This window comes from Chelonia mydas, chromosome 16, assembly GCF_015237465.2.
Source record: "Chelonia mydas isolate rCheMyd1 chromosome 16, rCheMyd1.pri.v2, whole genome shotgun sequence".
Lineage (NCBI taxonomy): Eukaryota > Metazoa > Chordata > Testudines > Cheloniidae > Chelonia > Chelonia mydas.
The window spans coordinates 1,642,920-1,669,774 of NC_057857.1; the positions used below are offsets into that span (position 1 = coordinate 1,642,920).

At 45.2% G+C, this 26,855-nt stretch overlaps 1 protein-coding gene across 9 annotated transcripts in view; it reads left to right on the plus strand.

The window, feature by feature from the left end:
- Positions 1 to 26,855, plus strand: part of EXD3 (exonuclease 3'-5' domain containing 3) — a 523,135-nt gene that overhangs the window by 69,133 nt on the left and 427,147 nt on the right. For 3 of the 9 annotated variants that reach the window (XM_043530800.1, XM_037880019.2, XM_043530803.1), the window contains exon 3: positions 17,742 to 17,841. The exons of 3 other annotated variants lie outside the window; for them this stretch is intronic. In XM_043530800.1, coding sequence (XP_043386735.1) covers positions 17,805 to 17,841 — 37 coding nt within the window. In that variant the 5' untranslated portion in view covers positions 17,742 to 17,804. Of the gene's footprint in view, positions 1 to 1,320; positions 1,335 to 11,730; positions 11,810 to 17,741; positions 17,842 to 21,464; positions 21,666 to 26,855 lie in introns of those variants that run through there. 3 more of the 9 variants (XM_043530801.1, XM_043530804.1, XM_043530802.1) reach the window with 3 other exon arrangements.

Sequence of the window (26,855 nt, forward strand, 5' to 3'; positions counted from 1 at the left end):
CCTTTCCAACCCTGATATTCTATGAACGTGCATCAGATTCTTTTATGGAATCTTACTTTCTTCTCATCTGAACAACTCATAAAGGAGACTCTCTACTTTCTAACCATTAAAATGGCCTTTTTGATAGCAATCTTGTCTGTTCATAGGGTCTCTGAGTTGGGAGCTTTTTTTCTGGATCCTCCATACTGCACGTAACATAAGGCTAAGGTGGTATTCAGAACCAACCCTGTCTTCATACTAGAACTTAACTCCAGACTCCATAAGCACAGGAAATTGTTCTTCCATCCTTCTGCTCAGATCCATCACATTCCAAAGAGAAATCGTGGCATGCTTTGGATATCTGCAAAGCTCTCAAAGCATGTATTCACCCCACAGCTCAGGTCAGAGACCAATATTATGTTTGTGCTTTATTATCCAATGTCAAATGAAAAGAAGGCGTCAAAATCCTCAGGTTTTTTCTGCAGAACTGCTGCTTAGCCAGTCGTTCCCCAGCCTGTAGTGGTGCATGGGATTCTTTACATTCATTACCTCTATCTGCCCTAGCATGTTAACTTGCAAACTGTGGGTTTTGTTTTTCTTCTTCCTTTTTCTCCCTAAAGCAATAAAATAAAAATCAGGGAACGTAACTGTGACAGGATGGACCCCCCCTTCTGGGATGCCACCTGATGTACTGGGATTTCACTGAGCCCGCCTGCTCCACTAGTCTGGGCTCCCTCTCCCTGTTTTGCTGAATCAGACTCTCCAGTCTCTGGCAGCACATCCACAGGTCGGGAGCACCAGTGGTAGAATCACACAGAGTCTGCAATCGGTTCTCTATGGGAAGGCTCAGCTAGGAAATTGCCCAGCACTCAAGTGCAACTCCCCTTTGGAAGGTACAGCCAAAATAATATTGCCTTGCACTGTAGAGGAATCTATACAACGTAAGCTCATAAATTTGCCCCCTCCCTCAATGTGGAGGAAGATATGCACAACTTCTTGCCCCCCCTCACTCCTCATTATGAATTGCACAGGCTGGGTTATGTTATAAACAAAAAATACGTTTATTAACTATAAAAGGTAAATTTAAGGGATAGCAAACAGAACAAAGCAAATTACTAAGCAAATTAAGTAAAACTTGCAAACTAAGCTTGATTCACTAAGGAAGCAGGTTACAAAATGTAATTTCTCACCCTAAATGTTGACTTAGGCAGGATGCAGAGTTTCTGTGGCTTAGAGTTCCAGTTATTTCTCTTTACAGACTAGACTTCTCTGTCTCAGTCTGGACTCAGCCCTTGTCTTTCCCTCAGATTAGTTCCTTTGTCTCTTCAGGTACTTTTAGAAGTCTTTCTTCTTGGGTAGGACGGCAGTGAATGGAGAGTCGTGTTTGCCTTACTCCCCAGCCTTAAATAAGTTTTAAAGAAGGCCGGAATCTTTTGTTTCCCAGTGTTGACCTCCCCCTTCTCTTAATGGAAAATGACTAGAAGTCCAAGATGGTGTTCAGTTCCAGGTGACAGGACCACATGACTTAGTAGCGTCACAGCTACGTCCCAGGATGCCTCTCAGGAAGAAGAGAGATTAGTATCTTCAGAGTCTCATTGTTTCTTCCTAATGGCCCATCAAGGCTGATGGCCTGTTGTCTGGTGGGTGTCTCCCAAAAACACACACAGTTCTAATTGTTACAGAGTCAATATTCTTAACTTTAGATACAGAAATGATACATACATACAAATTGGATAATCACATTCAGTAAATTATAACCTTTCCGATGATTCCTTACAAGATCCATCTTGGATAAAATATATCTATTATGCCATATCCATATCATAAGCATATTTCCATAAAGAATATGGGGTATAATGTCACAGTAACTTCAAAAAACCAGTAACAGTGTAAAGGTGGAAAAATCGAGCACTCCAAAATCATAAAATTCCAGACATTGAGATTTCTATTGCACAATGTTGTGCACAAAGTATATTCTCTGTATCCCTTGTTTAATGGACACCTTAATGTGTGATATAAAATATTTAGAATGTACTATACTACTGAGAATTCCAGCAGAAACATTCACTTTTGGTATCTGCTCACTGCAGAGTTCTTGATTTTTCTCCTTCACAGAGGTCATTGCTGGATGTTTGTATTGAATCATGTTGTTGTTTGGTGTCCATGCTGTGTATCCATGCTGTCCATCCTCAAAACTTAATACTAAAGGAAGAGATCACCTCCCTGATGTACACACATTTCTGAAAGAAAGGAAGGGAATAGATGTCTTTTGTTCGTTCTTTCGTTCGTTCTTTCTTTCCCATAGGCAGTGGGTAAAAAAGGGAGAAGAGTAACACTAAGGAAAATATGAGCACTGGAAGAATGAAATTTAGGACTAGAAGGGACATTGAGAGCTTATCAGGTACAGCCCCCTGCACTGAGGCAGGACCAAGTAAACTTAGGCCATATCTGACAGGTGTTTGTTCCACCTGTGTTTAAAAACCTTCAATGATAGGGATTCCACAGCCTCCTTTGAAAGCTTATTCCAGAACTTCACTATCTTTATAGTTAAAAAGTTTTTCCTAATATCTAATCTAAATCTCCCTGGCTGCAGGTTAAGCCCATTACTACTTGTCCTTCTTCAGTGGACCTGGAGAACAATTGAAAAGTCCAATGGGTTTTGTAATATGGGGTTTTTAATCTATGGACTGAAACATCGAGGGCAAGGAGGACTATCTGTGATTAGTGTCAGTTTATAGGAACGGTTGGGCAGATATTTGAAGAGAACAACTTCGAGCAGTGAATTTGCTCGGAAAAGAAAGAAAGGTGCGGGAGGGCTAGAGGGAGATGGGCCTTTCCATCCTAAAACTTCCTGTACTCACTGTAGTAGTTGTTTGTCAAATGGATTTTCTACTCTGAGCAATGTCTGTGATATTTAGCCAGCAGAGGGTGCTGGAGACCAGCATACAGACACTGCCCCTCTGCCTCTTTCCCGAACAAAGAGAGACCTGTAATTCAGCTCTGGAGATTGTGGTTCAGAGCTAGCATCCTTTCTCTGTGTTAACACACGGTAAGAAATGGCCACGCTGGACACTGAGAAACCATCCTTTGACTTGGAAACCCTTCCCTGTCTCTCATCTGGTCCCCTTCCCTCAGTTTTACCTTCTTTTCCTGAGCAAACATGCCAAGGGACCAAGTCTGATTAATTTGAAAAAAACAGAAAGATGAGCAAACGGAGCATGGTCATTGGAGTTTTCAGGGTGTATCTGCTTGTGCTGCTGGCAAAGTGCTTTACAAGTTCTCTAAAGAAAGGGAAACCTAGAAGGCTGTGACCTGCAGCTGAATCACCTTTGCCTTTGTGGATGGAAAAACTCATTATTTCAGCTGGGGGTATGTATCCCCCTGCCCTGCTGAAGCAGAAGCCTCTCTTTGCGGACTGGGCTCCCAAGATAGGAGAGGCATTTTCTGTACAGGGACTACTTACATTTTGAGGTGATGGTAGGTGAAGATCCTTCCAAAATAGCTCAAATTAAACCTACATCTGATTATGTAGAAGAGGCAGCTGTTACTCAGCCAATAGCAACTTCCCTTTCCCTGGGTGCAAATGAGCCCCTTCTTAATCAGCTCTTAAAAATGGGTTCCAGGACATGAGCAAGAAAACTGTCTGACAGGGAGATCTAAAGGTTGGTTTGTGAAAAGACTTGAAAGGCAGAGATGATGTCTGCCTCTCCCTCAATAGCTCCCTCAATATTTGGCTGCTCAAGACTAACAAGGGGAAAGGGTCCAAAACTAATTTTGTCAAAAGATTTCAGGTAGAAGATGCACTGACTTACACATGCATTCAGAGTCAGAATTTACCTCAGACCATAGCTTTTATGAGGAAAAGATTGCTGAAAGTTTGTATCCTTCCAGCAATGATGACTCTTCCAGAAATCATCATTTTAGAGCATTTTCCCAGGTGTGAAAAGATTTATCTTTTGAGAGCAAGGTTTGTCTCGTCTCAAAAACCTCTGTTGTATCATCTTTATCAACCCTCTGAATAAACCTTCCTTATTTAATTTCTGGAAAAATCAGTTCAGTCATATGCCATTAAATTTGCTTCAATTTGATAGTACCCGTGATCTGTTTATCCTAAGCGGGAGGGAAAAGAGTGGGTACCTTTAACCTCACTGCCTCTCTAAAGCTGAGTAACTCAGTTGCTCTGGAGTGGGTCATACAGCATGTGGCTGCTGTCTTGTGATCTGCAAAGTTAATTACAGATTCTGAATGTATGAATGGTCAGACGTGAACCTCTGCTAGACTGTTAGGCATTGACATATGTAACTGAAAAAGTCATTTCTGAAGATTTATTATTGTTTGTTTATTATTGGTATTCTGTTGATACCCACAATGTGGCATTATCCACACAGGCATGAAGACATTGTCCCAAAGAGCTTGCACTAAGGTCTCAGATTTTATTTATTAGCTTGATTTCACAATAATTTGTGTATTCTTATTGTATGTTCCTTGGAGAGCACCTCGAGATGGTATAACTCCACTGACTTCAGCCACGCTTGGTCTGTTCAGTGCAGGCAAGACGCACAGAGTTCCACTGAATCCTGTTGTAATTAACTGGAAATTTACATTTCAAAACAATCCAATACATAATTACCTAAACAAAAGCTGTATGTATAAAACAGAGACAGAGAGTGATGGATATGTTTATTAGATTGATTTGTAATAAACTAAATGATATGTTTAATTGATAATGAAGAAGTCCTTATCCATTTAATTGGAGAGTTCTGGCATTACATGCTCTCACTAATAGATCAAATATTTCGGATTCTGCTTTGCTGTTGTGTTCTGGAATGCTCCGCAAGCTGGGTCCAGATGGGTCAGAGGTGAGCATCTCAGCCAATCCACTATGGGGCTATGAAGTTTTATGTGCAGACAAGTAACATTCCAGACCATTGATAAAGAAGTGAAACTGCCTGGGGCTGCTTCTGCACAGAATTCAGACTGTGTTGCTTTCAGACTTCTTTTTTTTCCTGATGTTGATAGTTGCCCTTCTCCCTTGCTTTCAAGAAATTAAATATAGGGTTTCTGTGTAGTTTCAAGATTTATGTATTGAGGGAGTTGGCTAAGTGAGAACAGTTTGAACTTGACTTTTGCCTTTCATACCCTTTTTACAATGAAAGGTATTATTGACAAACTCCCATGTATTTCTGATGAATAAAACTGACCTAAGAAAATGTCTGGAGATAGGCTTAATATACAGGTAACTATACTGACTTACCAAAGAAATGTGATGACATTTGGATAACTACAACAATGAAGAACTATGACATAGGGCATAAATCCCAAAACTGTTGACATCAATGGAAAGACTCCCATTGACTTCAGTGGGCTTTGGATCAGATCCATAATGCCTTTGCCAGGACCCTGAAAGATGTGTATGTGTATTGCTTTAACTAAAATGGACCTCCAGGACTGTTGCCCATCTCCACACTCCATACTCATGGTCCAGTGCTTTCTGGGATGTGTTGGGTTGTGCTGGGTGCCTCTCTGGCTCCATATCCTTCCATGTTAAGTGGTGATGCAGCAGTTAAAGGAAAAGTGAAATGATTATTGACAATTAAATATTTAATTCAAACATTGGTACTTGAGTTTGTGTAGATGACAATATTACCAAGCTGAAGCATTCAAAGATGATGATTCAGACCCCAGAAAATCAAGAGATTGACTTAAAAATCATGACATTTTAAAAAAATATTAAAGGTTGGCTACTTTTTTTTCTGGTTTCTGTGCTTTTAGGTTTCATTCAATTAACCTTTTCAAGCATTTCTTCACAATCATGGGGACTGGAAACTTACTTTTGTTTAAAAAAAAAAAAAAAAAAAAAAGGAGAGAGACCGAGACATAGAATCATAGAATATCAGGGTTGGAAAGGACCTCAGGAGGTCATCTAGTCCACCCCCCTTCTCAAAGCAGGACCAATCCCCAACTAAATCATCCCAGCCACGGCTTTGTCAAGCCTGACCTTAAAAATATCTAAGGAAGGAGAATCCACCACCTCCCTAGGTAACGCATTCCAGTGTTTCACCACCCTCCTAGTGAAAAGGTTTTTCCTAATATCCAACGTAAACCTCCCCCACTGCAACTTGAGACCTCCTCATTCTGTCATCTGCTACCACTGAGAACAGTCTAGATTCATCCTCTTTGGAACCCCCTTTTAGGTAGTTGAAAGCAGCTATCCAATCCCCCCTCATTCTTCTCTTCCGCAGACTAAACAATCCCAGTTCCCTCATCCTCTCCTCAGAAGTCATGTGTTCCAGTCCCCTAATCATTTTTGTTGCCCTCTGCTGGACTCTTTCCAATTTTTCCACATCCTTCTTGTAGTGTGGGGCCCAGAACTGGACACAGTACTCCAGATGAGGCCTCACCAATGTCAAATAGAGGGGAACGATCACTGCTGGCAGTGCCCCTCGATCTGCTGGCAGTGCCCCTACTTATACATCCCAAAATGCCATTGGCCTTCTTGGCAACAAGGGCACACTGTTGACTCATGTCCAGTTTCTCGTCCACTGTAACCCCTAGGTCCTTTTCTGCAGAACTGCTGCCTAGCCATTCGGTCCCTAGTCTGTAGCGGTGCATGGGATTCTTCCGTCCTAAGTGCAGGACTCTGCCCTTGTCCTTGTTGAACCTCATCAGATTTCTTTTGGCCCAATCCTCTAATTTGTCTAGGGCCCTCTGTATCCTATCCCTACCCTCCAGCGTATCTACCTCTCCTCCCAGTTTAGTGTCATCTGCAAACTTGCTGAGGGTGCAATCCACACCATCCTCCAGATCATTTATGAAGATATTGAACAAAACCAGCCCCAGGACCGACCCTTGGGCCACTCCACTTGATACCAGCTGCCAACTAGACATGAAGCCATTGATCACTACCCGTTGAGCCCGACAATCTAGCCAGCTTTCTATCCACGTTATAGTCCATTCATCCAGTCCATACTTCTTTAACTTACTGGCAAGAATACTGTGGGAGACCATGTCAAAAACTTTGCTAAAGTCAAGGAACAATACGTCCACCGCTTTCCCCTCATCCACAGAGCCAGTTATCTCATCATAGAAGGCAATTAGATTAGTCAGGCATGCCTTGCCCTTGGTGAATCCATGCTGACGGTTCCTGATCACTTTCCTCTCCTCTAAGTGCTTCAGAATTGATTCCTTGAGGACCTGCTCCATGATTTTTCCAGGGACTCAGCCTCACCTGCCTGGCCTGTAGTTCCCAGGATCCTCCTCCTTCCCTTTTTTAAAGATGGGCACTACATTAGCCTTTTTCCAGTCATCTGGGACCTCCCCCGATCGCCATGAGTTTTCAAAGATAGTGGCCAGTGGCTCTGTAATCACATCCACTAACTCCTTTAGCACTCTCGGATGCAGCGCATCCGGTCCCATGGACTTGTGCTCGTCCAGCTTTTCTAAATAGTCCTGAACCACTTCTTTCTCCACAGAGGGCTGGTCACCTCCTCCCCATGCTGTGCTGCCCAGTGCAGTAGTCTGGGAGTTGACCTTGTTCACGAAGACAGAGGCAAAAAAAGCATTGAGTACATTAGCTTTTTCCACATCCTCTGTCACTAGGTTGCCTCCATCATTCGGTAAGGGGCCCACATTTTCCTTGAATTTCTTCTTGTTGCTAACATATGTGAAGAAACCCTTCTTGTTACTCTTAACATTTCTTGCTCGCTGCACCTCCAGGTGTGAATTGGCCTTCCTGATTTCACTCCTGCATCCCCGAGCAATATTTTTATACTCTTCCCTGGTCATTTGTCCAATCTTCCACTTCTTGTAAGCTTCTTTTTTGTGTTTAAGATCAGCAAGGATTTCACTGTTAAGCCAAGCTGGTCACCTGCCATATTTACTATTCTTTCTACAGATCGGGATGGTTTGTCCCTGTAACCTCAATAAGGATTCTTTAAAATACAGCGAGCTCTCCTGGACTCCTTTCCCCCTCGTGTTATTCTCCCAGGGGATCCTGCCCATCAGTTCCCTGAGGTTGTCAAAATCTGAGGTCTCATGCGGTCTCTTCATTTTAGCAGCTGTGGCTTAAAAAACCCCACCAAATATTGTGAGACTTGTGATAAAATTGCAAGAACTGGCAACACTGTATTTAAAAATGTCAAAGAAAAAGCAATACTTGTTTTTCTCTGCCTGCCTCCTGTATCTTGCTTACTCTTGCTTGTGACCCCACTTGCACTGATAGCATTGAAAAGAAAACAGGGCCTTCAGTTCCCTGTATTTTGTTAGAATCATAGAATCATAGGACTGGAAGGGACATTGAGAAGTCTTCTAGTCCAATCCCCTGCACTCAAGGCAGGACTAAGTATTAGTCATGACTAAGGCTGCTAGTCTGTCATGGAGGTCACAGAAGTCACGAATTCCATGACTTTCTGTGACCTCCGTGACTTCTGCAGCGGCTGGTGCTGACTCAGGGGCCCAAGTTCAGGGTGTGGGTGGGTGCTCGTAGGCGGAGGGGCCATGGGGCTTCGCATGCTGTCCACACCTACAGGTGCCGTCTCCGCAGCTTCCATTGGCTGCGGTTCTTGGCCAATGGGAGCTGCGGTGCCAGCGCTTGTGGTGGGAGCAGCACACGGAGCTGCAGGGACATGCCGGTTGGAGCCAGGTAGGGAGCCTACCAGCCCCACCAACCCTCCCCTCCCCCCAGCACCAGCAGGGGTCCTGCTGCCCTGCCCACCCATCGGGGTCCCGGGCTGCGTGCCACTGCCTGTACACCCCACCCCCAGCACCAGCGGGGATCACGGGCCACCAGCTACCTCCTCCGCAGGACTAGCAGGGGTCCTGGCCCCCCTCCCCCTCCGCACCCACTGCGCCCCTGGAATCCTACCACTCCCTCCTGCCCCCCCCACCCCCCGGAGCACCTGCGGCCCCCAAGTTTTAGATAGGAGTATATAGTAAAAATCATGGACAGGTCACGGGCCATGAATTTTTGTTTACTGCCCATGACCTGTCCATGACTTTTACTAAAAATGTCCGTGACTAAAATGTAGCTTTAGTCATGATCTCAGGTGCTGCTAAGGCCTGGTCTATACTACAGAGTTAAGTTGACATAAGGCGGCTTAAGTCACCCTAACTCTATAAGTGTCTGTGCTACAATTAGGCTCCCACAGATGTAAGTCAGCCACTACAGCAACTTAATAACTCTGCCTCCGAGAGAAGTGTAGCACTTAAGTCAATGTAGTTAGGGTGGCACAGTGTTAGTATAGACAGCGTTACATACATCACTGGAGCCCTGTTCCCCTGTGCTGACAGCCTGAACTGTCAGCCCCACGTGAGGCTCACAGCCAGAGCACTCCCTTCCTCCCCCTTCCCTGCCCTGGGGCTGTCAGGAGGTGAACTAGGCATTCATTCAGCTGACTTCAAATCATTTTCATTCTGCAAACTGATTGGTTAAATTGCTGTGAAACTCATTATGGCATTTTGGTTTTTAAAAAGCCCAGAACAAAACCTGTCATTGGAGTGGTGTCACAGCCATGAACTATAGCTCTCACAGCACCAACAGAACGGCACGGTGACAGTTTCTTGGGAGCTGCCAGTGAGATACTTGTTGGAGGGGGAAATCATTGGTTAAACTCTGCAGTGAAGAAGCTGGTTGTGGAACTCTCTTCCTCTAACTTTCCCATATAGCAAAAAGAAAAGGAGGACTTGTGGCACCTTGGAGACTAACCAATTTATTTGAGCATAAGCTTTCGTGAGCTACAGCTCACTTCATCGGATGCATTCATTTTCCACTGAATGCATCCGATGAAGTGAGCTGTAGCTCGCGAAAGCTTATGCTCAAATAAATTGGGTAGTCTCTAAGGTGCCACAAGTCCTCCTTTTCTTTTTGCGAATGCAGACTAACACGGCTGCTACTCTGAAACCTGTCAGTTTCACATATAATTTATTTTTGAAGACACTCTGTACACATGACAATGGCCTGTTGCTAATGTGTCATTATTAACCACTGCAAAGCTAGTGAAGTCTGGTGGAGCTGAGCTCTATGTAAGATCCAAGTCAGAGACATTTTCCTCCTCCAGACATACGAGGCTCAGTCCTTGATGAGACTAACTCATGGTGCACAATCAGACTCAAGCCTGAAAGTAAAAAGAGGAGACGAGTAGGAGAGATGAGAAAATACCTCTCTGCATGGAGAATAATTGAACAAAATTTAACATCCGCTCCAAAATTACTCTAATACGATGTAAAAGAGAGAAGTTTTTTTTTTTTTTTAAAAAAACCTTAGGCTTGAAAGAAACCACAAACAGAAGGGAAATTGTGATTTTTTTACCATTCAACAAAAATAGAAGCAGCGTCTGGAGGTTCTTTTTTCTGCCAAGAAACATTAATGAATTATGGGACCTGTCTGTTTAATGCCAATGACTTGAAAAACTGCAAACGTCTGCAGAGGGAAACTAAAAACAGGTATTGTACAAAAAGCAGGATTCCCCATGCTGTCACAGTTGGAAAAAGGGAAGGGGGGCGGGAAATGCCATTAATAGTATAGCTTCTTTGCGCCATGGCTAAACATTTCAAACATCACATTACGTCTGGACACCTAGTCTCATTGTGTGCAGCCCAAATGTGAAGAGTTTGTATGTTAAATAATTTCTTAGATTATTGTTTTACTAGGCTAGATTCTCAGGGCTCTATACAATAAAAATAGTCCAAGCAGAATATGTAGAATGACAAATTCCATCCTAATTTACATAGTTTTGAGGCAGTAGCCAAAATGGAGATATGACTTGCCTGTTTTTTCTGAAGGTATCCAAGAAAAAGGTACTTTCCACAAGTCATCACATCCACCAGTTATTAAGATAATACCTGACCCACAAAACAATGGGATTTGATTAGTGCTCTGCATGGCTATATAGATGCCTAACTTAATTCCCAGTCTGTTTCTTCACACACTGGCAATGCAGCAGCAGGAGAGTGATCAACACCTGAGTGAAAATGAGAGACATTTATTTCTCGGTAGCAGGCTACGGGGCTATGCAGCAGCATCAGTATGAGTTTCCCTGGTAGGTGACTCATGGAAGGGACACACAGGGGAGGACATGTGACCTCCCCACATGACTCCACCCCACCCCCAGCCTGGGGCCCCCATGCTCTTCCCCTCCCCATCCCACATTACCTGGGATCGGGAGGGGAGGGGAGGGGGGATTCTGTCCTCCTGTTCTGCTGCCTCCCCCTGGCATGTCCGACTGCTCTTCCTGGCAGCCAGGCCGCGGAGCTACTCCCAGATGCTGTCCAGTGCAGCACAGCGGCTGCCTGGGAGAATGCCTGCTGCGGTGGCAGCAGTCTGGTTCCCGCCTGGGTTTGGCTTCCAGGACAGCAGCTGAGTGAGTCGGAGCCCCCCTGCCGTCCTCGGCATGCTCAGAGTCAGCTCCTGTCCCCAGAATTTGAGCCTGGGTGGGAGACAGCCTGCTGCTTCCGCAGCCAGGCACACTCTCCCGGTCAGCCACTGCGCTGCACCAGGCAGTGTACCAGGCAGAGTTGCTGGAAGAGGAGAGGCTCTGGCCTTGCCTCTTCCCTTCTGGCTCTGACACCACTCCTTCCTCTCCCCACCTGGGCCAGCTGCTGGGGGCACCTGACCCTGCTGGAGGGTCACTTGATGCTTTGTGCCCCTCTCACGAGTCATCACAGTGGGGTATTCTTCGGGTTCTGACTAAGAAATAGAAGAGGTATTTGTGGGAAGCAAGAGCTGAAAGTGTCATTTTAAAAACTATTCTATAGATCTCTGAACGTGACTGCTGATGTTGTATGCTGTGGTCTTTCCTAAAATGGCTGCTCACTAAAAGAATATTGCCAATAGGTAAGAACTGTTACAGAGTTGGTCTTCTGGAATTACTCATCTAAATTCAAGAGGGAATTTGAAAGAAATCTTGTCAGAGTTCTGAAAATCTGCCCAAATGCTGAATGTTTGTGCCAGTGACTGTGGTCTGGAACTCATGAGTGAGCAACCTGAAAAGATGTTATTTTACAAGTGGGGAAGCTCTTCTCCTTTGCCGCTGCCTACTAAATATGACCATATTCCTGGGAGGGTCCTGTGCCGTTTCAGTGGGTGTGTTTGCTTGGACTGGTCAATAATGTACTTATGTTACTATTTTCTAGAGAGGATTAAGGGAATACTCCATTTTATAGGTTTAATAATCATAGAATCATAGAATATCAGGGTTGGAAGGGACCTCAAGAGGTCATCTAGTCCAACCCTCTGCTCAAAGCAGGACCAATCCCCAATCAAATCATCCCAGCCAAGGCTTTGTCAAGCCTGACTTTAAAAACTTCCAAGGAAGGAGATTCTACCACCTTCCTAGGTAACGCATTCCAGTGTTTCACCACCCTCTTAGTGAGAAAGTTTTTCCTAATATCCAACCTAAACCTCCCCCACTGCAACTTGAGACCTTTACTCCTTGTCCTGTCCTCTTCTACCACTGAGAATAGTCTAGAACCATCCTCTCTGGAACCACCTCTCAGGTAGTTGAAAGCAGCTATCAAATCCCCCCTCATTCTTCTCTTCCGCAGACTAAACAATCCCAGTTCCCTCAGCCTCTCCTCATAAGTCATGTGTTCCAGACCCCTAATCATTTTTGTTGCCCTTCGCTGGACTCTCTCCAATTTATCCACGTCCTTCTTGTAGTGTGGGGCCCAAAACTGGACACAGTACTCCAGATGAGGCCTCACCAATGTCGAATAGAGGGGAACGATCACGTCCCTCGATCTGCTCGCTATGCCCCTACTTATACATCCCAAAATGCCATTGGCCTTCTTGGCAACAAGGGCACACTGCTGACTCATATCCAGCTTCTCGTCCACTGTAACCCCTAGGTCCTTTTCCGCAGAACTGCTGCCTAGCCATTCGGTCCCTAGTCTGTAGCTGTGCATTGGATTCTTCCGTCCTAAGTGCAGGACTCTGCCCTTGTCCTTGTTGAACCTCATCAGATTTCTTTTGGCCCAATCCTCTAATTTGTCTAGGGCCCTCTGTATCCTATCCCTACCCTCCGGCATACCTACCTCTCCTCCCAGTTTAGTGTCATCTACAAACTTGCTGAAGGTGCACTCCACGCCATCCTCCAGATCATTTATGAAGATATTGAACAAAACCGGCCCCAGGACCGACCCCTGGGGCACTCCACTTGACACCGGCTGCCAACTAGACATGGAGCCATTGATCACTACCCGTTGAGCCCGACAATCTAGCCAACTTTCTACCCATCTTATAGTGCATTCATCCAGCCCATACTTCTTTAACTTGCTGATCTTCCTCCTATCCTTGCATTCTTTTGCTGCCAACATATTTGGGGGTCACAGAATCACAGTAGGGAGGAAAAAGTCACATCTTAGTGTGATATATTTATGCAGACCCATTAAAATAATAGAAACATAAGACTGGAAGGAATCTTGATAGATCTAGTGCAGTCTGCTACACTGAGGCAGGACTAAGTATTATCTGTCCCTGAGAGGTGTTTAACCTTATCTTAAAAACCACCAATGATGGAGATTCCAGAACCTCTCTAGGTTGTTTGTTCCAGTGCTTACCCTGACAGGAAATTTTTTTCTGATGTCTAACCTATATCTCACTTGCTGCAATTTAAGCCCATTACTTATTGTTCTGTACTCAGTGGCTAACGAGAACTATTTATCACTCTCCTTTTTATAGCACCCTTTTATGTTCTTGAAGAATATTATCATGGTCGTCCTCCCCCACTCATCTCCACTATCTTCTCTTCTCCAGACTAAACAACCCCAATTTTTCAGTCTTTACTTGTAGGTCACGTTTTCTAGACCTTTAGAGCCTCTGAACAACATACTAACCCACAGAGACCTTCCTACCAAGACTACAGAAAGAAGGATTCTGGATGGACTCCTTCTGAAGGTCGAAACAACAGACTGGACTTCTACATAGAGTGCTTCTGCCGACGTGCACGGGCTGAAATTGTGGAAAAGCAGCATCACTTGCCCCATAACCTCAGCTGTGCAGTACACAATGTCATCGACAGCCTCAGAAACAACTCTGACATCATAATCAAAAAGGCTGACAAAGGAGGTGCTGTCGTCATCATGAATAGGTCGGAATATGAACAAGAGGCTGCTAGGCAGCTCTCCAACATCACTTTTTACAAGCTATTACCCTCTGATCCCACTGAGGGTTACCAAAAGAAACTACAGCATTTGCTCAAGAAACTCCTTGAAAAAGCACAAGAACAAATCCGCACAGACACACCCCTGGAACCCCGATCAGGGGTATTCTATCTGCTACCCAAGATCCATAAACCTGGAAATCGTGGACGCCCCATCATCTCAAGCATTGGCACCCTGACAGCAGGATTGTCCGGCTATGCGGACTCCCTTCTCAGGCCCTACGCTACCAGCACTCCCAGCTATCTTCGAGGCACCACTGACTTCCTGAGGAAACTACAATCCATTGGTGATCTTCCTGAAAACACCATCCTGGCCACTATGGATGTAGAAGCCCTCTACACCAACATTCCACACAAAGATGGACTACAAGCCGTGAGGAACAGTATCCCCCATAATGTCACGGCAAACCTGCTGGCTGAACTTTGTGACTTTGTCCTCACCCATAACTACTTCACATTTGGGGACAATGTATACCTTCAAATCAGTGGCACTGCCATGGGTACCCGCATGGCTCCACAGTATGCCAACATTTTTATGGCTGACTTAGAACAACGCTTCCTCAGCTCTCATCCCCTAATGCCCCTACTTTACTTGCGCTACATTGATGACATCTTCATCATCTGGACCCATGGAAAAGAAGCCCTTGAGGAATTCCACCATGATTTCAACAATTTCCATCCCACCATCAACCTCAGCCTGGACCAGTCCACACAAGAGATCCACTTCCTGAACACTACGGTGCTAATAAGCGATGGTCACATAAACACCACCCTATACTGGAAACCTACTGACGGCTATTCCTACCTACATGCCTCCAGCTTTCACCCTGACCACACCACGCAATCCATTGTCTACAGCCAAGCTCTACGATACGACCGCATTTGCTCCAACCCCTCAGACAGAGACAAACACCTACAAGATCTCTATCAAGCGTTCTTACAACTACAATACCCACCTGCTGAAGTGAAGAAACAGATTGACAGAGCCAGAAGAGTACCCAGAAGTCACCTACTACAGGACAGGCCCAACAAAGATAATAACAGAACGCCACTTGCCATCACCTTCAGCCCCCAACTAAAACCTCTCCAACACATCATCAAGGACCTGTAACCTATCCTGAAGGATGACCCATCACTCTCACAGATCTTGGGAGACAGGCCAGTCCTTGCTTCCAGACAGTCCCCCAACCTGAAGCAAATACTCACCAGCAACTACACACCACACAACAGAACCACTAACCCAGGAACCTATCCTTGCAACAAAGCCCATTGCCAACTGTGTCCACATATCTATTCAGGGGACACCATCATAGGGCCTAATCGCATCAGCCACACTATCAGAGGCTCGTTCACCTGCACATCTACTAATGTGATATATGCCATCATGTGCCAGCAATGCCCCTCTGCCATGTACATTGGCCAAACTGGACAGTCTCTACGTAAAAGAATAAATGGACACAAATCAGACGTCAAGAATTATAACATTCAAAAACCAGTCGGAGAACACTTCAGTCTCTTTGGTCACTCGATTACAGACCTAAAAGTCGCAATTCTCCGAGAAAAAGACTTCAAAAACAGACTCCAACAAGAGACTGCTGAATTGGAATTAATTTGCAAACTGGATACAATGAACTTAGGCTTGAATAGAGACTGGGAGTGGATGGGTCATTACACAAAGTAAAACTATTTCCCCATGTTTATTTCCCCTCCTACTGTTCCCTATGTTTACCCCCCCCCCCCCCCCCCGGCTGTTACTCAGATGTTCTTGACAACTGCTGGAAATGGCCCACCTTGATTATCACTACAAAAGGTTTTTTCCCCTCCACTCTCCTGCTGGTAGTAGCTCACCTTACCTGATCACTCTCGTTACAGTGTGTATGGAACACTCATTGTTTCATGTTCGCTGTGTATATAAATCTCCCCACTGTATTTTCCACTGAATGCATCCGATGAAGTGAGCTGTAGCTCATGAAAGCTTGTGCTCAAATAAATGTGTTAGTCTCTAAGGTGCCACAAGTCCTCCTTTTCTTTTTGCGGATACAGACTAACACGGCTGCTACTCTGAAACCTATAATTTTATTGTCAGTTTCTGGTGACACTGTAAACTGTGAGTGACACCCTCAGAGTGATGTTTATATCTCACTAGAACCCTGGGGAAGTCATCTTCTAGGGTTGCATGTTGTCCTCTGAAGTGCTCATGAGACTACCATTCACTTCACATGGATCGTATTTATAACACTCAAAAAGTACACATACCTGAAGTAAGCCTTTAACAGGTTATCCAATAACTTAAATCCCTTCTCTTTCCTAGTATAGTTGTAGGCTTCTGTGCATTGCTGTTCACAAGAACACTAAATCCGGGTATTCTTGAGGGGAATTTCATTCCTGACAAACAATCTTCTAATATGAGTCAGCAGGAAGGATGTAGTTAAGGCAGTGGACTGGGACTCAGGAGACCAGCCACAGCCAAGATGTAATGAATGGATGGATGAGCAAACAAGGAGGTGGGGCAGTGTAACAATGATGCAAATATGATTGTTGTATCAACAGTTTGCAAAATTGTAAAGTTATGTAGGTTTTGTTTTTGTTAATGGGGACAAATAAACAGATAACATTCAAGATGAGGCTTTGATTTACACTGGAGTCTGAAATATGAACCTAAAATTTAATGTTACATTGATGTAGAAATCAAGCTGCATTGTTGAATATGTGGGAATAATTGAGATGATGTGCTCATCTGATGTTGTGCTGTCTTCCACCATGGGTTTAGATTAATAATTCCTCATGCAGCATGTGTCTACACAGCTGCTGGAAGATATGATTCCCAGCTTGGCTAGATCTGTGTGCACTAGCTCTGCTTGAGGTAGTGCCTAAAAACAGCAGCATGACCAAGCAGGCACTAGCTAGCTGCCCAACTTCATGTCAGGTAGGATTTTTAGGTGCTAGTTTGAGCAGAACTAGCATGCCTGTGTCTACCCTCACAGGGAATTACATCTTCCAGCTGCAGTGTAGATATACCTTTAGGCAGGGGTGGCCAACCTGGGGCTCCAGAGCCACATGCGACTCTTCAGAAGTTAAAATGCAGCTCCTTGTACAGGCACCGACTCCAGGGCTGGAGATATGGGCGCTAACTTTCCAAGGTGTCAGGGGGTGCTCACTGCTCAACCCCTGGCTCTGCCACAGGTCCTGTCCCCTCCCCTGAGCCTGCCATGCCCTCGTTCCTCCCCCCACCCCAGCCTCCTGCGCTCCACAAAACAGCTGATTGGGAGGCGCTGATTGGCAGGGCTGCTGGTGGGTGGGAGGCGCTCGGAGCGGGATGAGGGGGAGCTGATGAGGGGCTGCTGACGTATTACTGTGGCTCTTTGGCAATGTACACTGGTAAATTCTGGCTCCTTCTTAGGCTCAGGTTGGCCAGCCCTGCCCTTAGGAGCCCTCATCCTTCAAACTGTGTGCTGGAGTTTCTATGAGAAAATAGATCCCAGAGCACTTTCTCCCCTACTTTGCCGAGGTCAAACACCCCTTTATTTATGGAGTGAAAACTTACAATTTCCTTTTCCAAACTTGTGAAGGTTCCACAGGGCAGTAACTCTGCACTTTTCCTTTCAGAATTGGGAGCGCTGACTGCACCATTTTAGCTCAACATTTTAATTTGGTGTCCATCTAGAAAGGATGAATCAAGAGAGCAGCCCAAGCGATCACACTGATGGTGAGTTTTCTGCCTGTGCAGGCACTCTGATCTATCTGTATTGGTCAGTAAGATTTGCTTTGTGCATGTTTTACTAATTTCTGTAGTGTCAGAAAATTAAACCCCAAACAGGAATAAAACAAAAACAGTGAATCAAGTGCTAACCAGTCAAATGCATCTTACAATGTGCCATGAAGGCGACTGGACCTTCAAGACTCTCTGAGAATAGTCAGCTGTCAGAACATTGGGAATTAGACTCTGATTCTAAAAAAATGTTTGACAATTGTAGTGTTTCAACAACCCCCATCTGTGCACAAGAATGTACAGTTTTAATTACGATGCCTTACACAAGTGATCATTCAGTTTTATCCATCATCTAGTTTTTCTTTTATTCAGTCATGTGTCAGCAGTAATTATCCATCTAATAAAAGAGTTCCTATTTAGATTACAAAGTAACGTGCAGCAAAGGCATAGATGTGTGTGTGCACACATGCATGTGTATGTGTAATAAAAAACAGTGGCATCATGTCCCAATCCTGTGCAGGAAAGAGGGACCTCAGAACTATGTTAAGTATGAGTAATTAACCACTGGAACAGTTTACCAAGGGTTGTAGTGGATTTGCTGGAAATTTTTAAATCAAGATTAGATGTTCTTCTGAAAGATCTGCTCTAATTCAAACAGACAGTAGTTCAGGGAAGTTATGTGGCCTATGTTACGCAGGAAGTCAGGCTAGATGAACACAGTTGGCCTTTCTCGCATTGGAATCTATGAACCTAGAAGCGGTGTCTATAAAGTGTCAGACTCCTATTCAGTTGTGCGCTTATTTTGATGTGTAAAGAGCTGTTCTTATCCTGATGTGAGGGCTATTTTCATGGTTTCCATTGTTTCCAGTTCTTTGTTTGTGGATGAGGCTTTTTTGCGGGGGGAGGGTCAGATTCCTTTTTCAAAGTAGAGGCTGTTGTGATAGCTCAGCCTACTTGTTGTTTTGGTTTTTCCTTGAGAGGAATAGTGAGTCTGTTTCTTTCTGCGTTTTTTGTTTGTTTGTTTTTGATTTGGGTTTTTTTGTTTAGGTGGGTTTGTCTGTCCCTGACTTTATCTACATGAGGAAATTTTATCATTTCAATAGTGACAGTGAAAATCCTCATATCAGAGGGGTAGCCATGTTAGTCTGTATCCACAAAAACACCAAGGAGTCTGGTGGCATCTTAAAGACTAACAGATTTATTTGGGCATAAGCTTTCGTGGGTAAAAACCCCACTTCTTCAGATGCATGGAGTGAAAATTACAGATACAGGCATAAATATATACTGGCACATGAAGAGAAGGGAGTTACCTTACAAGTGGAGAACCAGTGTTGACAAGGCCAATTCAGTCAGGGTGGATGTGGTCCACTCCCAATAATTGATGAGGAGGTGTCAATACCAAGAGAGGGAAAATTGCTTTTGTAGTGAGCCAGCCACTCCCAGTCCCTATTCAAGCCCAAATTGATGGTGTTAAGTTTGCAAATGAATTGCAGCTCTGCAGTTTCTTTTTGAAGAATGTTTTTGAAGGCTTTTTGTTGAAGAATGGCTACTTTAAAATCTGAGTGTCCAAGGAGATTGAAGTGTTCTACTGGCTTTTGTGTGTTACCATTCCTGATGTCTGATATGTGTCCATTTATCCTTTTACGTAGAGTGTCCGGTTTGGCCAATGTACATGACAGAGGGGCATTGCTGGCATGTGATGGCGTATATCACGTTAGTAGATGTGCAGGTGAATGAGCCTCTGATGGTGTGGCTGGTGTAGTTGGGTCCTCTGATGTCGCTAGAGTAGATATGGGGACAGAGAAGGCAACGGGGTTTGTTACAGGGACTGGTTCCTGGGATTGGTTTCGCAAGAGGATGGACTACAAGCGATCAGGAACAGTATCCCTGATGAGGCCACGGCACACCTGGTGGCTGAACTTTGTGACTTTGTCCTCACCCACAACCATTTCAGATTTGGGGAAAACTTATACCTTCAGGTCAGCGGCACTGCTATGGGTACCCGCGTGGCCCCACAATATGCCAACATTTTTATGGCTGACTTAGAACAATGCTTCCTCAGCTCTCGTCCCCTAGCGCCCCTCTTCTACTTATGCTACATTGATGACATCTTCATCATATGGACCCACAGGAAGGAGGCCCTTGGAGAATTCCACCTGGATTTCAACAATTTCCACCCTACCATCAACCTCAGCCTGGACCAGTCCACGCAAGAGATCCACTTCCTGGACACTACAGTGCAAATAAATGATGGTCACATAAACACCACCCTATACTGGAAACCTACTGACCTCTATACTTACCTACATGCCTCCAGCTTCCATCCAGGACACATCACATGATCCACTGTCTACAGCCAAGCCCTAAGATACAATCACATTTGCTCCAATCCCTCAGACAGAGACAAACACCTACAAGATCTCTATCAAGCATTCTTAAAACTACAGTACCCACCTGGGGAAGTGAGGAAACAGATTGACAAAGCGAGATGGGTACCCAGAAGTCACCTACTACAGAACAGGCCCAACAAGGAAAATAAAAGAACACCACTGGCCATCACGTACAGCCCCCAGCTAAAACCTCTCCAGCGCATCATCAATGATCTACAACCTATCCTGGAAAACGATCCCCCACTCTCACAGGCGTTGGGAGGCAGGCCAGTCCTCGCTTCTAGACAGTCCCCCAACCTGAAGCAAATACTCACCAGCATCTACACACCACACCACAGAAAAAACCCTGGTTGAGAACCACTGATATAGGGGAGTGAGAGTTCCCACTCTTGAGTGTCCTCTGTGTGTTTTTGTTGATGTGGATGGAAGATGGCTCCATGGTAGGAGTTTATAGGGGGCAGATGAATTAAGTGTGCGAGGGATCACAGTTTAGTGTCTGTGACAAATATGTGCTAGGATGACTCTGTGCAAGGGAAGGCTCCTTAAGCAAATCTTTTTTTGTCTCCATTGAGAGAGGTGGAGGAGTTGGCCAGAATGCTCCTTGATTGCTCATTGAGGGCAAAAGCTTAACAAGGTTTAAAAAGGCCTTGGATATTTATATGGAGCTCAGTAATATCTGAAGTTGTTATAATTAGTGACAGCAGAATTTGGGGAGGGATATTAAACCCTGTGCTTCAGGGCTTAAGCCAATCTCTGACTAATAGAGACCAGGATGAGAACTTCATGGGGGGCATGATATCCCACATGTACCTACTGGGGTGTTCTTACATCTCCGTCTGGTGCTGGCCACTGTCAGATACAGGATTCTGGACTAGATGGATGTTGGGTCTGATCCATTGTGGAAATCCCTATGTTCCTGTGGTTTGCCAGCTGTGTTGCAAATAAGGCTGACATTCTGTTTGGAAATCTCTGAAATCTGATCTCCATTTGTTCAGTTTCCAACACCTGATTCTGCTTCTACAGCTGCATTGCAACTTTTAGAACCTCAATACAATTCATTGTCTAAGCCCCACTGAGCCTACCACTTAGGTAGGAGTTAGAGAAGAAGGATACTTTAATCTTTTGAAAAATTTAAAATATTTTAATGTAATCCAGCTGGAATGGTAAGACTTTTCTCAGAGTCAGAGACAGCCAAGTTTTTCCCCCATTCCCTCCTCCCTTTGTCTACAGGAAGGAAGTCCTGGCAAGGGCCCTCTCAGCTTCCTGTCGACTTCTGAGCACATTTCCAGACACAACCTTCTCCACCATCCATCACCCGGATCAGCAAAACAATTACTGCAGTACAACAGGAAAAACACATGTCTCACATAAACAGTTTGGAGGCTGTATGATCCCAAACCACTGGAATTCACATACAAGCCAGATTAATCTGTGAGTTACATGTGACCGGAGATTATTCGGTACTTTCTTCCCTTCCTTTTGTAACCAGATGTCTTGGTCACTAAACTTTTCTCCTTTAAAGGACACTTAAAAAAAAAAAAAGAATAAGATTTGTTTAATAAACTAGTTGCTACATTGGCAAAAGTCAATAGAATTTATACAGTCTTAGGCCAAGAAAATAACTGAGCTTGGTTTCTGGTCAGAAGCACAATGGAAGTGGTGCCTTTGGCTCCAGGAGGCATTCTGCTCCAAAAACTTAAAAATTCTGTGCCAAAAAATAAAAAAATTCTGCAAATGTTATTTGTCAAAACAACAGTACATAATCACGCCAGTTTCAATTATTTTGGTAATTTATTTCAAAATACTTGTCAAATATGTCTGTAACAATACAGACACACACACAAAAATTCCCCCAGGAGTAAAGAGTTAAAGAAACCCCATGACAACACAGTTCCTGTGTCTCTGCCCCCTTGCCTCCCCCAAGCCCAGCTGGGGGGCCAGACACCCACAGCCCCTTCCCCTGCACAGCCCAGCTGTGGGGGACCCCAGCCAATATACCTGAACCCCCTCCCAGCCACAGGGCGCCCCTGCCCAGATACCCGTACTCCCTTCCCCGCAGAGCCCAGATATGGGGCCCCCCTTGCCCAGATACCCGCACCCCTCCCCTCCAGAGCCCAGTTGTGGCCCCCCAGCCCAGACACCCCCCTCCATCTCCAAGAGCCCAGGAATCCAGAGGAAGAAACAGCCTGATGCTCGGTCCCAGGTTTGCATGGAGTTTCCTGCGCGCTGCCCTCTCCTTCCCTCAGGTCATGCTGGGAACAGCAGCTGCCGGGAACCCTCAAGCTCCCTCTCCCTCCCCACAGCAGTGTGTTCTATGTGCGAGCTGGGCTCTGCTGGGTCCAGCAGCCCCTAGTGGTGGCTAGCAGCACTGCAGTCAATTTTGTGGGGGAAAGGAAATTCTGCACGCACAATATTAATTTCTGCATTGCACAGTGGCACAGAATTCCCCAGAAGTACCCAGGCGTAGGAGGTGACTGGTCAGTATCATATTACTAGAGCATATGTCCCAGCCAGATATTCAAGCAGTAATATTGATGGGTTCCAGAGCAGGGCAGTGATGAGAGTCATGGTATATAAGGCTGAAGTGCAGCATCTTAAAAGAAGGAGTAAATATGGCGGAGAACCTGAAGACCTCATCCCTGGTATGGGGGCAGTGGCTCTCTTTCAGAAAGGGTTAGGAGAGTCATTTATGAAACTCTGTTTCATAAAAGCTCCATATTTCTAATTTTGTGTCTGAAATCGCATTGCAGTATTTAGCTACATTCTCAGTACTATGCTATACTACAGTGCTAGGCATCTTTTGTTAGGCCAGGCCTCAAATCAACAGTCAATTTTACATTTCTTTATAATATAAATCCCTTTTGGGGTAATATAGGTCTCTAAATCAAGAGATCTGCTTAATCAAGCCTAGGCTGGGGGCTGCTCAGGAAAATCAGGAGCATTTGGGTAAGTATAAATTTAGGGGTAAAACTACTTTTGAATATATTAAAACTTCAGCATCTGTTCTTAGAGTAGGAGAAAAGAATTCAAGTGCAAGGGGCTAACTAAATCAGCTAGGGCAGCATTTCTCAAATGCGGCCACTGGGGGCTTTTCCTGTGGCCACAGCCTCCTTGATGGTGATGTGGGAGGAGCAAAGCAGTGGCCCCTCCCAGGGCTGCCAATAGGGGTTGGGCCCTGTCCCACTCTGGAGCCACAAATGCTGGAGGAGCAGGCAGGTGGTGGGGCTCAGGCTTCAGATCTGGGGTGGCGGGTGGCAGGCCCCAGCCGTGTGGTGTCAGGCTCCATCCCCTGGCTACGGGCTTTGAGCCCTAATTCCGGCCCTTGCCCCAGGCTCACCCCCCCACACACACATCTGCTGCCTCCTCTGGCCCCAGGCTCTGGCCCTATGCTCTGACCCCCAGCCACAGGGTATCGGACTCCACCCATGGGGCCATGCAATCCAACCCCAACCCCCAGCCATGTGCCAGTGACTACCAGACCCAAGCTTACCACCCCTCCACATCCCCCATGGCCCCCACTGCGTTCTCCGGCCGCGGACTCACCGGCTGTGCAGTTAATAGACTCATAGATATTAAGGTCAGAAGGGACCATTATGATCATCTAGTCTGACCTTCTGCACAATGCAGGCCACAGAATCTAACCCACCCACTCCAGCAATAAACCTCTCACCTATGTCTGAGCTATTGAAGTCCTCAAATCATGGTTTAAAGACTTCAAGGTGCAGAGAATCCTCCAGCAAGTAACCCATGCCGCAGGGCTCTGGTCCCTGGATTCACTCCCTGCATCACCCCTGGCCCCGAGCTGCCTCCCTACCCACCTCCCCACCCAGGGCTTAATTTGTCCCTCAGAATTGCCAGGGCTGAATAAGTCTGTTGTGAAAAATGATATTTGTAAGTTTGTTAATATCACTTTTCACTGCCTCCTTGCTAGCTAGCAAGTCTGCTGCTGTGAAAAGTGATATTAACAAAATACAAATATCACTTTTCACACAAACAGACTTACTAGCTAGCAAGTCTTAAAAAAGTAAGCAACCAAAAAAAAAGTAAAAGAAACAACAACAAAAAGGGACAAGAACCTGCAAAACACATTATTTGGTTCTATTCTGTTTAGGTCCAGTAAAGAACAGAGAAAACTGTACATTATTTTTATTATTGAGTCTGCAAAAAAACCCTACATAAATAAATTACAATGATTTGGACAAGTATATATGCATATTTATTTGTTTTTCCTAAAGTTAATTGAGTATTTTACGAAAAATTGTCAGAGCGGCCACCAAAAATTTTCTTGTGAGAACCCCTGAACTAGGGTGTCTTCTGTGTACTATCAGCCTTTCCATGATACCACTGAATTTTAGTTGATTGTCAGTCTTCATTTGTTCTTTCTGAAAGAGCCATCATTATTAAAAAGGTTCAGTGCAGTTCTGTTTACAGTGTTCCCAATATATTACTGGCAGTAGTAAAATTGTCTGGCGGCCAAATTTGTCTAAACAAGGCTAAAACGTGAATACATGCTGTAAACTCTGTACTCAGAGAATGAATTCATTGTGTTGATGAAACAGTTTCCAGGTTAGACTCGTAGAAGGCAGTTTGTGAAAGGGTATATTCTAAAGCCTTGTTATGTATTATTGAACCCTGGTTAGTATAGGAGAATCCTGCCCTTTCTACCCACTGGCCTAGGTAGAGTCATAGAGTTTAGGGCCAGACGGGACCATCAAATCACCTAGTCTGACCTCCTGTATTTCACAGGTCACTAACACCACCCAGCACTTGCACACTAAACCCATCGACCAAAATTAGACCAAAGTATTACAGCCCATTATGTTACTATTTTATGTATAAAGCCCCCTGCCTCAGCTGAGGAGATCAGGGTGGTTGTACCCCAATAATAAAACAATTAAAAGGCTTACAACTTTAAGAAGTTAGCCAAGGCTAGTCTAACCAAGACTAGTCCAGCACAGGTGGAGCATCTCCACGGGAAAGTCCTACCCATGCCGGAACTGTGTGGCTGCATCTACAGTAGTGCGGTACTAGCTGTGTGCTGGGATGGTGCTGTACTAGCTGTGTGCTGGGCAGGATATCCCAGGGTTCTTAGCGGTGCATTAAACTGGGCTACTATAAATTCATTCACAGTGTATTTTGGGAGAACATGTCTGTCCTTCCTGAGCTCCTGTGCAGAAGTGCTCTTATGGGTCTTACTATCACACCACAGCTTTACCAGAAGGCTGGTGTCAGCTTCTGGCCAGCTGGCACCATGGGCAAAGGCATCTGGGATGGCATCTCTGATTCTGTGGAAGTGTAGCAGAAATTGAGCAGGCAAACATGGGGCCAAAATACAGTGTGGAATAAGGCAGGAATTAGACAAGAAAGTACAGCTCAGATGGAATTGGGGGATAGCACTGGAGGACTAACAACCCCTGGTCTTGATTAGCCTGAGTTTTCACTGCAGAGCAGGTGGGTTTTCAGCTCAGGCTGAAGCAAAACCTGAGCTCAAGCCTATATCCTGCTAGCCCAGGCTTAAAGCATCCTGAAACCTGGATTAGAGGATTTTTTATGTGGATGAGAGGGGGTTGGGGCAACATCCATACCAGAACCTGAGCTAACTCTGCAGTGAGGAAAAGACTGTGTACCCAGCTAGTCTATCGAACAATCTGTTCCTGCCACTATTAGCCTCATCCACTCTCCTCCATTTGTTTGTTTCATCTCCTTGTGGTGTTTTGTTTTCAAGTGTAAGCCCTTGGTTCAGGGACTGTCTGCTACTTACATTGTGTCTGTACAGTGCCTAGCACACTGGGGCCCTTATCAGGGCTGGATTTACACCTTACGCGCGACTAGGCACAGCATCGTCAGTGCCCTCCCTTCCCATGTGGCCCTGCCTGGAGCCCCCCTCCGGAGTCCCCATATGATCCTGTGACCCCCCCACCCCACCCCCCCAGCAGCCCTGTGTGGTCCTCTCTGCCTCCTAAACTGGGTCCCAGAAGGCTGATGTGACTTTTCACTTGAGAAAAAAGTGCATCAGCTACCCACCTGGTAGCTGTTTGCCACTGCCTGCCAGACCAGTCAGCATCAGCCAGCTCAGGCTGTTCTGGTGCCACAGTGGCATCTGGTGGGCAAAAGGCAGAACTGCAACATATTTTCTGCAGAAAAAAAATTCTGCTTTCCTTGGACAAGAATTCTGCGCATGCTGCAAATGTCACGTAAGGAGAGGAGCCACGACGTACAACAAGCAGCGTGTGGGGCATCTTGGCAGGGGGTGGGGCAGATCAGGAGGCTCCTTCCCTCCCAAGAACATCCGAGCAGTGTGGCCAGCAGCAGCAGGGCAGCAAAATAGCCCCAAATACCGTGATTTACAGCTGCCAAAATCCCCCAGCAACTGACAGCTAAAAATAGCCCAATTGGGCTAGAAAATCGCATAGTTGACATCATGACGGCACCCCTAAATCCAGCCCTGGCCCTTACCTATCCTGATTATGGTCTCTAGGTGCTGCTGCAGTACAAATAATAACAATATATTTTTAGAAATCCTCTTAAAACACATACAGATAATGCTGATTAAAAGAGTACAATGACTAAAGAAGAGGCTAAAATGGATTGGGGTAAGCAAGAAAGTGAAATATGGCATTG